General features: G+C 36.6%; 1 protein-coding gene across 8 annotated transcripts in view; it reads right to left on the bottom strand.

The window, feature by feature from the left end:
* Positions 1–14,715, bottom strand: part of TRIM37 (tripartite motif containing 37) — a 150,942-nt gene that overhangs the window by 111,878 nt on the left and 24,349 nt on the right. For all 8 annotated transcript variants that reach the window (XM_059149320.1, XM_059149318.1, XM_059149324.1 and 5 more), the window contains 3 exons: positions 13,451–13,574; positions 12,587–12,654; positions 4,453–4,577 (listed from right to left, as the gene is read on the bottom strand). In XM_059149320.1, coding sequence (XP_059005303.1) covers positions 4,453–4,577; positions 12,587–12,654; positions 13,451–13,574 — 317 coding nt within the window. The remainder of the gene's footprint in view (positions 1–4,452; positions 4,578–12,586; positions 12,655–13,450; positions 13,575–14,715) is intronic.

Below are 14,715 nucleotides of genomic sequence, written 5' to 3' on the forward strand. Positions count from 1 at the left end.
TAACCAAGACAGCATAGTACAGCCTACCCTAGCTCTCACTCACTGAGAGAAAATGATCACATTCAGTGAACAGAAAATATCTACCAATCCTAGGTTACTGTGATATTCTACATATGTATAATTTTTAGGGAAACTTTCTGAAAAATAACATTGTTAAAAAATTAGTGCAGATGCCTGGGTGGCTCAGTTGGTTAAGTGACCGCCTCTAGCTCAGGTCATGATCCCAGAGTCCCAAGATCAAGTCCCACATTGGGCTCCCAGCTCCATGGGGAGTCTGCTTCTTCCCTCTGACCTTCTCCTCTCTCAAGCTCTCTCTCACTCTCTCAAATAAATAAATAAAATCTTAAAAAAAAAAAATTAGTGCTATGGGGCAGCATTAAGTAGTATGTATTATACAGCTGACCCTTGAACAACACAGGTTTGAATTGTAGAGGCTCACTAATAAGTGGACATTTTTCAATACAGCACTTACAGCAAATATACAGTCTCTTATGATTTTCTCTTCATTAGCTTACTTTGCTATAAGAATATAGTATATAAGGGGTGCCTGGGTGGCTCAGTGGGTTAAGCCTCTGCCTTCGGCTCAGGTCATGATCCCAGAGTCCTGGGATCAAGCCCCGCATCAGGCTCTCTGCTCAGCAGGGAGCCTGCTTCCTCCTCTCTCTCTCTCTGTCTGCCTCTCTGCCCACTTGTGATCTCTCTCTCTCTCTGTCAAATAAATAAATAAAATCTTAAAAAAAAAAAAGAATATAGTATATAATACAACATGCAAAATATGTGTTAATCAACTTTATGTTATCCATAAGGCTTCTGGTCAACAGTAGGCTGTCAGCAGTTAAGCTTTTGGGGAGTCAAAAGTTGTATGTGGATTTTTGAATGCTCAGGGGCGAGCATCCCTAACTCCCACATTGTTCAAAGGCCAACTGTAATTGAGTAACAAATATTAGATTTTAATATACAATTCTCTACTGTTTAATATGGAATGTATTCTTCCACGTCTCCTGAGTAGCACCTACAAAAGTACTAAACACATAGATGGTCTTAAATAACATTGTACTCTTCTTTGGTAACCTTATTCTCCATTGTGGCTCCACCATGAATTATGAACTAATGGAACTAAGGCAATCCAGCTCCATGATCACAAAGCTTAGGAACATTCACCACTGCCTTTGCACAATTAAAATTTGATCTATAACTGAATGTCAATAAATGTTGGCCTTTCTTATTTGGAGCTCCACTATGCTCACTCAATGCATCAACAGATGAACACCTGCTTCCTGTATACTGCAACCCATGAACTGAGTTTCTGTTAAAAACTACAGTTAAGTTACAAGCCAAAATTTCCAGTAAGGCAGTAATAAGCATCACTAGGGGAGAGAGGTTCCTAATGTGAACTTATCCATAGGAAGCTCCTTAATTGTCATACTTTCTTGTTTTTTAAATTTTTGGTTTTCTCTTTACTGATGTTCCTCCTATCTTTCTCCCTTGCTCCCTGCCTTCCCAATTTCAGTCCCTTCATCTCATCCAAAAAAGAAGGTAGTGAAAAGGAAGTTGGAGTCCTGAGCCACTTGGGCAGTTGGGGAACAGAAAGCAAAATAATCACTGGGTGTTAGAGACTGACAAGTCTAATGCAGAGGTGCCTGCCTAATGAGCTTCTGCTAGCAGTATCAGCACAGGAGTTTATCGATATCTACAGTTCCCAACTTTAGTGCAGGATTACTCAGGATGCCCAAGATTCATTTTCTGGACACCACCACCAGATTGTCAGGCAAGAGACCTATAAATTTGCATTCTGAACAATCACTCCAGCTAGTTCTGATAAGTGATCCATGCACTATACTCTGAAAGGAAAAACATTTACCTTTATATATAGTATTTATGTCAAATAGTTCAGAAAAAGGTATTCTGTAATACTGAAATGACTGGGGCAGCAGTGTGGCTCAGTGGGCTGAGCCTTCGGCTCAGGTCATGATCTCAGGGTCCTGGGAATGAGCCCTGCATTGGGCTCTCTGCTCAGCAGGGAGCCTGCTTCCCTCTTCCCTCTCTCTGCCTGCCTCTCTGCCTACTTGTGATCGCTCTCTCTGTGTCAAATAAATAAATAAAATCTTAAAAAAAAAAAAAAAAAAACTGAAATGACTGACCATGTTATCAAAGAGGCAGCCTTGGGATACTGGTGAACATCCTTAGTTCACCCAAATCTACTTAAAAATACCAAATATCAAGGCCTTTTAATAATATTATTCAGTGCTTAAGTAAAACAGAATATTATACCCAGTTTGTTAATTCAGAGAGAACTGAAGACTTATCGTCGGTGAGAACTACCTGAGTTCTGGTTGTCAAAAGAATTTTCTCTTCTGATTACAGGATCGGTTATAACTGGTGGTGTGGTCCGGTTATGCCAGTGATTTAAACCAGGGGCAGTTTTGCTCCCAGGATGCATTTGGCAACGTCTAGAAATATTTCTGTCACAACTGTAAAAGGAAAGATGCTACTGGGATACTGCTAAACATCCTACAATAAACAACATAGCTCCCTCAACCCCAGGAATTATCCTCATCAACAACATCAAGATTGAAGAACCCTGGCTTGCACGATACAGTCCAGTACCATCAATGCCCTGTGGCCATCCGAGGGCATCATATATTAAAGAAAAAGGGCAGTTACCACATTAACATTTTTAAAACAAAGGCTATTTTCTAAAGGTACCACAGCTCTCAACATACTAGAAAAACGTGGGAATATTCCATAAGCCATCTTTAAAGTCTAAGATGGACAAAAATCTATCAAACCAATATATTTCTATCTGAGGCAGTGGTTTAACCTCTCATCATAAGACTCAACTAAGGAGATTTATAAAGAACAAAATATAAATGTCTTAGTATAGCTTATGTTATAAACTGAATTGTGTCCCCCAAAATTTGTACACTGAGGTCCTAACCCCTAATGTATTTGGAGAAAGGACTTTTAAGGTGGTAATTAAAGTTAACTGAGATCATAAGGGTGGGAGGGACCTTAATTCAATACAACTCATGCCCTTAGAAGAGGAAAAGACACCAAACACTGATCTCTGTGCTTGAGGAAAAAGGTCTTGCAAGGATACAGGGAGAAGGTACCTGTCTGCAAGTCAGCAATGAGGCCTCATCAGAAATCAAATTTCCTAGCACCCTGATCTTAGACCCCTTGCTTCCAGAACCGTGAGAGAATAAACTTCTACAGTACTAACCACCCAGTCTATGGTACTTTGTTATGGCAGTCCAAGCAGACTAATCCATCTGCAGAGATTTTTATTTCAAGTGACCTGAAGTACAAGCCAGCACTGGTAATTTTCAAAAGAATCCCAACTGAATACACAGCTAATGTGAGGAACCACTGCTCTAACACCCCATGCTTGAAAGAATATGCTGTTTAAAAGAATTCTAAGACTGCCCCCAAATAAAAAATTACAAAGATGCATAGAATGCAACCAACTATTTCTTCCCTTTACCTTTTAGGATATGAAGATAACATCATGTCACCTTTAGAATCTTATGGCATTTCATCTGAGTTTTGCTTCTGGCAACATAATGTGTTACAGTCCCTGTGTAATGCAATATAAGTACACTCAAAAGGTAAATTAAAAAAAAAATGAACATATTACATCATGGATAGATCTTGAGAGCATTAAGCTAAGAAAGTAAGTCAAAGAAAGACAAATACCGTATGATCTCACTTATATGTGGAATGGAAAAAAGGAGTCAGAAGGTATAAACTTCTGAGTATAAAGTCAGTCTTGGGGATGGACTGTACAGTACAGTGACTATAGTAAATAACACTGTACTACATATTCAAAAGTTCCTAAGAGAGTAGATCTTAAAAGTTCTCATTACAAAAAAAAAGTCTTTTGTTTATGGTGAGAGATGTTAGACTAATGTCATTATCAAGCATGAAGCTACTGTCAGTTATACCTCAATTTTAAAATGAATAGATACTAATGAAACTGAATTGGGATCAGTTCACCTTCTATAGAACAAACTAACTCCTAATTCAAGATCCTCTATAATCAAGTGTAAGTCTACCAGTACTTTTTATTTTTTTTATTTTTTTTTTTTTAAAGATTTTATTTATTTATTTGACAGACAGAGATCACAAGTAGGCAGAGAGGCAGGCAGAGAGAGGGAAGGGGGAAGCAGGCTCCCTGCTGAGCAGAGAGCCCCATGCGGGGCTCGATCCCAGGACCCTGAGATCATGACCTGAGCCGAAGGCAGAGGCTTTAACCCACTGAGCCACCCAGGCGCCCCTACCAGTACTTTTTAAACCAGATTTACATGCATAACTAAAGTTCACCAGACGACATCATTATAAATAACACCTTAAAAAACTATGGAGTTAAGAAAAACAACATTCATTTGAAACAAGTATATGTATTTGTACATAAACTTCAGATGAAAATCAAGTTAAAAATCTATACCATACCTGGTAAAGTCTGGTGGAACAGGAGTGGTAACAAAGGATGCCATGGGCTTTCGATGAACTTGCTGAAACATCATGAGGATCTCTGAGCTCTTAGATATCAACTCACTCTTACTACAAGACCGCAACTGTGGGAGGAAAAAAACTGAATAAACAAAATTAATATTTAATGGCACCTCAAAATCCTTAATAAGGAATAAAAATAGGAATTATTTCAGTTATTCTCTCCCTGCCTTTTCTTTTGTCCCTCCCCACTGCTCATGTGTACTCTTTCTCTCTAAAATACATAAATCTTTAAAAAAATTTATTTTGGTTACATGCTGAAAAAAGTGAGAAAGAAAAACAGACTGACTTTCAAAGTCTGTTTGAATTAATAATTAAGAATCTACATAGGATCTAGGTTATTTCCAGAATTTGGTAAAATTCCAGTATTAATACGAAAGAACAAGGGGTCTCAAATAACCAACATACTCCTGGGTTAAAAAAAAAATTGGGATTCTTGTCCTATATCAACACATAATGTGAGAAACTTACATATGTATATAAGGAACTATGCACAAGGGTCTTCACTCAGGAGTTATTTTTAATAACAAAGAATGGAAAACAACCCAATTGTCCACTGACAGAGAAAAATAACTTATGCTATATTCATGTAATGATATTCTCTTTAAAACTGCTGAAATGAGTAGATTTTTAAATATCAATAGACAAATCTCAAACAATGGTAAGTGGAAAACGTAGGCTATATCATGACATAGCTTGATGGTATTTATGTGAAATCTAAAGACAACATTGCTAAACACAACAATTTTTTTAAGTTTTTTTTTAAGGATTTTATTTATTTATTTGGCACAGAGAGAGATCGCAAGTAGGTTAGAGGGGCAGGCAGAGAGAAAAGAAGCAGCAGGTTCCCTGCTGAGCAGAGAACCCAATGTGAGGCTCGATCCCAGGACCCTGAGATCGTGACCTGAGCCGAAGATAGAGGCTTAACCCACTGAGCCACCCAGGAGGCCCATTTTTAAGATTATTTTTAAGTAATCTCTACTCTCAATGTGGGGCTTAAACCCACAACCCCAAGATCAAGAGTCGCTCCACCAACTGAGCCAGCCAGGTACCCTGGACTTGCTTTCTTATTTGTTTTCATAAATATCCTGATTTTTGTCTGCTAGTATTTTAAAGATTTTGTAATTTAGTTTTCAATAAAAAGGAACTTTAATTTTCTTATATTGTTCTTACTACAACTTGTTATGAATGTTACATTGTCTCAAAGAATGGTACATAGTACTTTTGTATTCACTAAGAAAAAATTATTTATGATAGGCAACAGATATTTAAAGATTTGGTAAAAATTTTCCATTAGTCTGAATGTTATGCCTTTTCAAGGAGATTTATTACCAATAAAATTTACAATGTTTCTTGTTTAAATTATAGACATTCTGTGGGCACCTAGGGAGTTCAGTCAGTTAAGTGCCCCTTTTGATCTCAGGTCAGGTCTTGATCTCAGGGTTGTGAGTTCAAGCCCCACATTGGGCTTCACAGCGGGTATAGATCCTACTTAATAAATAAAATAATTCAATTAATTATATACTCTTAAGTGACTCTTGATAATTACAATTTCCTAAAAATTATCCTCTTCGTGTAGTAGTTTCTACCTCAATAAAGTTGCTCAGATTTGTAAAGCACATAGAACACTGTCTGATATAGTAAGCACTATGTAAATATTTGCTTTTAAAAATTATTTTTATTACTATAGTGATTTTATCAAAATCTTATAATTGCATAAGTATCTGATTTTTTAGTTTATCCTAGAATACAAAATCATAACTGTATTATCTTATCCTTATGATAGAATGTTCCCTTTTTGTTAGTGTTACTTTTAATCACTAGTAATGCTTTTTCCCCCACTTTAATTTCCTCATCATTTCCTAGATCTAGTAGTTCACTGTAGAATTTTTTTTAAAGTTCAGATTAATCCATATACTCAACATCAAAAAAAATTTCAATTCAAGAGTGACCCAAACAGTGAACAAGAAACTAATAAGACAAAAAGAATACAAACAGCAAGATCTCAGATTCAAACTTCACCACATCAATAAGTACAATGAATGGGAACATCCTAAACATCCCAGTTAAAAGTCAAAGATTGTCCAACTGGATATAAAAGACCAGAACAAATTGTATGCAGCCTACAAAACACAGATTTTAAACACTTAGAAATAAATACATTAAAAATAAAATATCAGCCAAAGGTAGAGGCTTTAACCCACTGAGCCACCCAGGCTGAAATGACTTTTTTAAATCAAGTAGATTTCAAAGCAAAAAATGTTATGAGGATAAAGAAGGTCAGTTCACAGTGATCATGAGAAAATTAATCAAGAGAATACAACAATTCTAGATTGTTAGGCTCCTAATACTAAGGCTTCAAAATATATGAAGCAAAAACTGACAGAACTGCCAAAAGAAAAGACAAATACAAAACTACTGCTGAAAATGTCAAGAGTCCTCTCTCAATAATAAAACAAGTAGATAGAAAATTCATAACAATATACTAGACCTACACATCATCACCAACCACCTTAACCTCATGACATTACAGAAATATCTGGAATCTAAGTAACATTTCTGAAGGATCTATGGGTCAAACAATAAATCACAAAGGAAAAAAGTATTGTGAACACAAATGTCTCAAATTGGTTAATACCAGCTCCCATCTTAACATTTTAGAAGGAGCAAATAAAACACAAATAAAGCAAAAAAAAAAAAAAAAAAAAGATCCAAACAAAAATCAATAAAATAGAAAACAAAAACAATAGAGAAATACTAAAAGCTTAATCTGGAAATACCAACAAGAATAGATATCCTCTAGCTAGACTGATCAGGGGAAAAAACCAAAACTACCATTATCAGGAAAGAAAGAAGTGATAACACAGCATTCTACAAATGTTAAAGGATAACAAGAGAATATCATAAATTTTGCACCAATAAATTTGGCAAATTCAAATGAGATAATTCCTTGAAAGACACAAACTACCAAAGCTCACTCAAGAAATAAGTACTATAAAGGCACCTGGGTGGCTCAGTCAGTTAAGCATCCGACTCTTTATTTTAGCTCAGGTCATAATCTGAGGATTGTGAGACTGAGCCCGCTCCACAGTAGGTGTGGAGTCTGCTTAGGACTGTCTCTTCCTCTCCCTCTTGCCCCTCCCTACCCCATGACCTCACTCTAGAAAAAATAAGAATAAGAAATAAGTAATATTGGGGCGCCTGGGTGGCTCAGTGGGTTAAGCCGCTGCCTTCGGCTCAGGTCATGATCTCAGGGTCCTGGGATCGAGTCCCGCATCGGGCTCTCTGCTCAGCAGGGAGCCTGTTTCCTCCTCTCTCTCTCTCTGCCTGCCTCTCTGCCTACTTGTGATCTCTCTCTGTCAAATAAATAAATAAAATCTTTAAAAAAATAAAAAAAGAAATAAGTAATATAAACTGCTTTGTATCAATAAAAGAAATTAAATTTGTAGTTGAAAACCATTCCACAAAGAAAACAAGGCCCAAATGTCTTCACTGGTGAATTCTGTCAAACCTCTAAAGGAACCATAACCAATTCTATTCAACTTCTTCCAGAAAACTGAAGAGGGCATAGTTTAAAATTCCTTGAGGCCATCATTACTTTAACAACAAAGCCAGACAAAATACTTTGAGAAAAGGAAATTATCCTCTAAATATCCCTCAAGCAGAAAAAAATGCAAAAATTCTAAACAAAATCTTAACCAAATCCAGTAATGCATTAAAAGGACAATACAGGGGTGCCTGGGTGGCTCAGTGGGTTAAGCCTCTGCCTTTGGCTCAGGTCATGATCTCAGGATCCTGGGATCAAGCCCCACATCGGGCTCTCTGCTGGGCGGGGAGCCTGCTTCCCCCTCTCTCTACGCCTGCCTCTCTGCCTACTTGTGATCTCTCTCTGTCAAATAAATAAATAAAATATTTTTTAAAAAAGAAAAAAGAAAAAAAAAAAAAGGACAATACATTAACCAAACCAGGGTTTTTATCTCAGAAGTACAAAGTTGGTAAAATAGTTTTTAAAAAAGTTAATGGGACGTCTAGGTGGCTCAGTCAGTTAAAACAGCTGCCTTCAGCTCAGGTCATGACCCCAGGATCCTGGGATGGAGCCCCCACATTGGCTCTTACTCAGAGGGTAGCCTGATTCTCCCTCTGCCTGCAGCCCCTTTGCTTGTGCACACTCTCTCTGACAAATAAATAAAATCTTTTTAAAAAAAGTTAATCCATTTAAAGAATGAAAAAAGAAAACCATATGATAATCTTAATACATGCAGAAAAAGAATTTGACAAAGTCCAACATTCATTCCTAATGAAAATTCTCATCAAAGAGGAACAGAATTCCAAAACCTAATAAAGAATATCTACAATAAGGGTGCCTGGGTGGCTCAGTTGGTTGAGCATCTGACTCTTGATCTCAGCTCAGGTCTCCATCTCACAGTTGTGGGTTTGAGCCCCACACTGGGCTCCACAGTGGCCATGGAGCCTACTTTAAAAAAAAAAAAAAGAAAAAGAAAAAAGTATCTACAATAAACTCACTGCTAGCATCATGCTTACATCAACATTATACTGGAAATTCTGGTCAGTAAAATCTGACAAGGAACTAAATGATAAGCAGATCAAAAAGAAAACTGTCCATATTTAGAGACAACATGACTATCTGCAAGCAACCCCAGGAATCTACAAGACAGCTTCTAACACTAATTAATTTAGCAAGATTGAAGGTTACAGGATGAATATACAAAAATCAATTCCACAAGCACAAGAAATCAGGAATTAAAATTTTTTAAACACCATTTACTATAGCACCAAGAATTCTGAAATAATGAATAAATTGGACATAAAATGTGAAAAACTTGTATCCTGAAAACTACAAAACACTGCTGAGAGAAATTACAAAAGACCCAGAGTCTCCATGAATAAAGACTCAGTATTAAGATGTTACATATTACTAAAAGGATTTACAGATCCAATGCAATTTCAATCAAAACCCCATAACTCTTTGGAACAAATTAACAAGCTGATTCTAAAATTCATATAGAAATGGCAAAGAACCTGCAATGAAATGCAAAGCAACTCTATAAAAAAGGAAGAGCGAAGCTGGAAAGCTAACATTTCCTGTTTTATTATAAAGCAACATTAATGAAAAGAGTGTAGTACTGTCATTAAAAATAAATAAATGGAACAGAGTCCAGAAATAGACCAATGTATATAGAGGGATAACTAATTTTTTAAAGAGATGCAAAGACAATTCAGTGAAGAAATGCTGGTTTTCAACAAATCGTGGTGGAAAAAATGGATAACAATATACAAAAAATTAACTACCTTGGATTCATACCTCACATTAAAAATAAATAAATAGGGGCACCTGGGTGGCTCAGTGGGTTAAAAATAAATAAATAATTTTTAAAAGACCATGAACCTAATGTAAAAGCTAAGACTACAAGTTTTCTGCAAGAAAACACAGGAACAACTTTTTATGATCTTGGACTACCTAAAAATTTCTTAACTATGACACGAAAAGAATAAACTGATAATTTACACTTCATTAAGATTAGAATAGATGCTTCAACAAAGAAAATACACAGATGGCAACTTAAGTTCAAGAAAGGCTGCTTAATGTCATTAGCTATAAGACACATGCAAACTAAAGACATAACAAAATGCTATCACACTTCTATGAGACTAGTTAAAATTCAAAGAATTGAGTATATTATGTGTTGGTAATAATGTGGAGGAACTGGTACTCTCATAGACTACTGATGGAAATAAAAATGGTACACTCACTTCAGAAAATAGTTGGCAGGCACTAAAAAGTTAATCACACACCGACCAATTTACCAAGTCATTCTAGCTTAAGCAGACCAAAGAGAAAAGGAAATACTATGTCCATATAGAAATTTGTACATAATGTTCATTACAACTTTATTTGTAATAGCCAAAACAGGAAGCAACAAATAACTATAAACAGTTGAACAGAAAAACAAAACGTGGCATATGCATTACAACCTGTGTGTATATATATTACAAACACATACGCGCACACACACACACACACACACACACACACAGGGCACCTGGCTGGCTCAGTCAGAAGAGCATGGGACTCTTGATCTTGGGGTCATGAGTTTGAGCCCCACATTGGGTATAAAGATTATTTACATAAATAAATATTTTTTAAAAAAGAACAAAAGAATTCTACCCATAATTAAAAAGGAAAGAAAAACGGATATATGAAGAACTACAAAATGACTTCGCTGACTGAAAGAAGTGAATTATATGAATATATGATTCCAACTATATACAGCTCTAAAAAATTCAAATTAATCTGTGATAGAAAGCAGACAATGGGGTTGCCTGGGGAAGGAACTGTGGGGAGAAGCAGGAGATTTATAAAGAAGCACAAAGAAATTTGGGGGGGATAACAAATATGTTCACTATTTTGACTATGGTGACAGTTTTACAGGTATATACTTTATCAAAATCTAACAAGTTATACACTTTAAATACATGCCAATTACTGTCAATTATTCTTCAATAAAGTTGTTAAAAAAAAAAAAAAAGCACATAGATCCTCAGATCCCTGCCCCTATTCCATCATAGATGGTTTAAATTTGTTCCAACACTCCAGCAGAAAGGTGCTAGTTTATTCTCTGGAGGGAAAAAAACAGTCTCTGGAATAGGGGAACATGCACAATTAAGAATGAGAATATTAAAAAGAAAAACAAGAATCTTTAAATAAAAGTAGATACTGAATTCTATTAAGCTGTTAATCAAGTATAAAGACTGAATAAAAATATTTTCAGACATGCAGTCTCAAAAAACTTATTCTGAGGGGCATCTGGGGGGCTCCATCAGTGAAGCATCTGACTCTTGATTTCAGCTCAGGTCATGATTTCAGGGTTGTGAAAATGCGCCCTGCATTAGGCTCTGCGTTATGCATGGAGCCTCCGTAGGATTCTCTCTCCCCCTGTTCCCCCACCTCCGCCCCTCACTGTTGCTGTCTCTCCGCCCCTCACTGTTGCTGTCTCTCTCAAAACAAAGAAAACTGTCGTGATTAACCTTTCAGGAAAACTAAAGGAGGATATGTGATACTAAAACAATTAAGTAAAGCAAAAGAGAGGAAGGCATGGAAATCAGGAAACATGGAATTTGACCCAAGAAATAGTAAAAAAGGGCACCTGGGTGGCTCAGCTAGGTACATATCTGCCTTTGGCTGGGGTCGTGGGATTGGCCTGGTGTCCAGTGGAGATGGGCTCCTTGCTCAGAGGGGAGCCTATCTCCCTCTTCTCGCTCTCCCTTTGCCCCCCCAAATTTGTGCGTGCTCTCTCTCTCCCTGAAATAAATAAACAAAATATTAAAAAAAAAAAATGGAAATGGAAAGAAGTAAATGGAATCCCCAGGATGATAATTAAAAGAATAACCTGAGGAAATAGCTATATCAAAGAGAGAAATTCAAGAATTCCAAAACCAAAAATAAGACAGAACATATCAAATATTATCTAACACTATACACTTTATTTCATTCCCTATGTAGTCCATCCCCACCTACCCCATTCCTTTTTTTTTTTTTTTTTAAGATTACATTTATTTGTCAGGGAGAGAGAGAGCACAAGCAGAGAGAGAAGCAGGGTCCCCGCTGAACAGGGAGCCTGACACAGGGCTCAATTCCAGGACCCTGAGATTATGACCGGAGAGGAAGGCAGACGCTTAACCAACTGCGACACCCAGGGATCCCCTCACCTACCCCATTCTATGAGGGCAGACATTTTTGCCATTTTGTCTACTGCTATGTTCTGAACACCTAAAAAAATGCCAGTTATATATTTGGTACTTAATAAAAATTTCCTTAACATTAATGTTAAATAATTGCATTCCTACAAAACACATTAAATCTTATTAATTTTTATCCTGTTCCCAAAGATGACCGAGAAAATTTGAACAGAATCAGCCAACTCCTATTTCATAAAAATTCCCAACATAGCACATAGATCTCCTAATCATCTGGTCTTCCATAATCCTGTCCAAAAATGAATTTTTTTAAAGCCTGTGAACAGACTTTATTTCATTACATTTATTATTTCATCACCTGGTGCTCTACCTCCTGAAGTAAGGATTCCAAGAGCTCTGTTTCCTGTGTTAGAGATGTCTTCTGACCTATTTTAAAAACAAAACACCAATACTCAGGCTCATTACTGGTTAAGAATGAAATTAACTTTCATTGAATATAGTCATTAATAAGGAATCAATTTCAAGTAAATAAAGCTTCACTACAGCTAGCCTACAAAATTTTCCCAGAGCTTCAGAAGGTTCAATCTAACACTGTAGTAGCTTTTGACAAGGGGATTTCAGAATCAATCCTAACTACAATTTTAGACAAATTACAATTCAGGTCTATGAAATTCATCTAGGAATACATAATGACAATATATTCTGTAAGGAAATTAATGTTTTTATTTCTTCCAAAGGAATCTAAATATCTATAAAAGTACATTTTTTACTCAATCAACTCTACTGAAGTAATTCTTTCCCAGAATTTAATGGCTTAAAAAGAAAAAAAAATGCCCAGACAGAAATAGTCTCAGGAAGCTGGAAACACACAGGAATAAGGAATTATTATTACAGAATAAGTAAAGAAGGAAAAAACTGCTTTACATGGTGAGGGGGGGGGAAGATGATGACAAGGCAGGCACATTGCCACATCAGGCCATTTTCTTTGTAAATCACTAGTCTAAAGAGCTAAAAGCATACATACACATGAGTTTAGTGGAAATTGATATCAACTACATGTAATGTTATTTGATACAGAGGAACATTTAATAGGTGGAACTTTTACTTCTGAAAGCAATCTTTTCCTAGCCTATTAACAACTCACCAACCTTTACTCTTTCAAGAATGAATCTCAAGGAGGCTCAAAGCACCACATATTCTAACAACATAGGAAAACACTCACCCATTAGTGTTATGAGTTTATTCTTCAGCTGTGTGTCTAACCGTGCAATCATCATTTCCACTGCATTCCTAATTTCCCGAACACGCTCATCTTTTGCATTTCGAACAGCTTCCACATTTCTTTCCTAGATGATAAACAGGTACAAAAACAAAAACAAAAAACAAAAAAAATGAAGAATTTTTAAAACAAAAGCAAACAGACATTACTGCAATCACTGCAATTATTCTTTTTTTTTTTTTTTTTTTTAAAGATTTTATTTATTTATTTGACAGAGAGAGTTCACAGTAGACAGATAGGCAGGCAGAGAGAGAGAGAGGGAAGCAGGCTCCCTGCTGAGCAGAGATCCCGATGCGGGACTCGATCCCAGGATACTGAGATCATGACCTGAGCCGAAGGCAGCGGCTTAACCCACTGAGCCACCCAGGCGCCCACTGCAATTATTCTTAAAGTCAGTTGATTTCCTCTTTAAAAGGTGAAACCCAATAATACTTTTTAATTACTTATGTGTCATAGGAAACTCACTGCTTTAAAAAAATTGTGCAGTGAGGGGCACCTGGGTGGCTCAGTGGGTTAAAACCTCTGCCTTCAGCTCAAGTCGTGATCCCAGGGTCCTGGTATCAAGCTCTCTCCACATCAGGCTCTCTGTTCAGCGGGGAACCTGCCTCCCCTCAACCCTATCTGCCTACTTGTGATCTCTGTCTGTCAAATAAATAAATAAATATTTTTTTAAAAATTGTGCACTGAAATGAATCAGGAACAAAACTTTTAAATGTAAACAAATATAATAAAGTAAATGCTCTTTTAACAGTGAAAGATATTAAAAAATATTGGTTAGGTGCCATATACAAAACACATACTCAAAGCCCCAATCATATCTCTGATAAAAAAAACCATTGTTCAGGGCACCTGGGTGGCTCAGTGGGTTAAGCCGCTGCCTTCAGCTCAGGTCATGATCCCAGGGTCCTAAGATTGAGTCCCGCATTGGGCTCTCTGCTCAGTAGGGAGCCTGCTTCCCCTCCCCCCGCCCCCCGCCTGCCTCTCTGCCTGCTTGTGATCTCTCTCTCTGCCAAATAAATTAAATCTTTAAAAAAAAAAAAAAAAAAAAACATTGTTCAAAAATAGAAGTATACACTGATGCCAGGTTCACATCATGCAAAACCCTGAAACAAATAAAAAATTTCAAAAGCCGTATCTACTCTAGTTTACGTAGTTTTAAATTTTTTCAGAAGAAAGATTGCAGAGTACATTGCAGATTTCATAAAAGC

This window comes from Mustela lutreola, chromosome 15 (genome assembly GCF_030435805.1).
Source record: "Mustela lutreola isolate mMusLut2 chromosome 15, mMusLut2.pri, whole genome shotgun sequence".
Taxonomy (NCBI): domain Eukaryota; kingdom Metazoa; phylum Chordata; class Mammalia; order Carnivora; family Mustelidae; genus Mustela; species Mustela lutreola.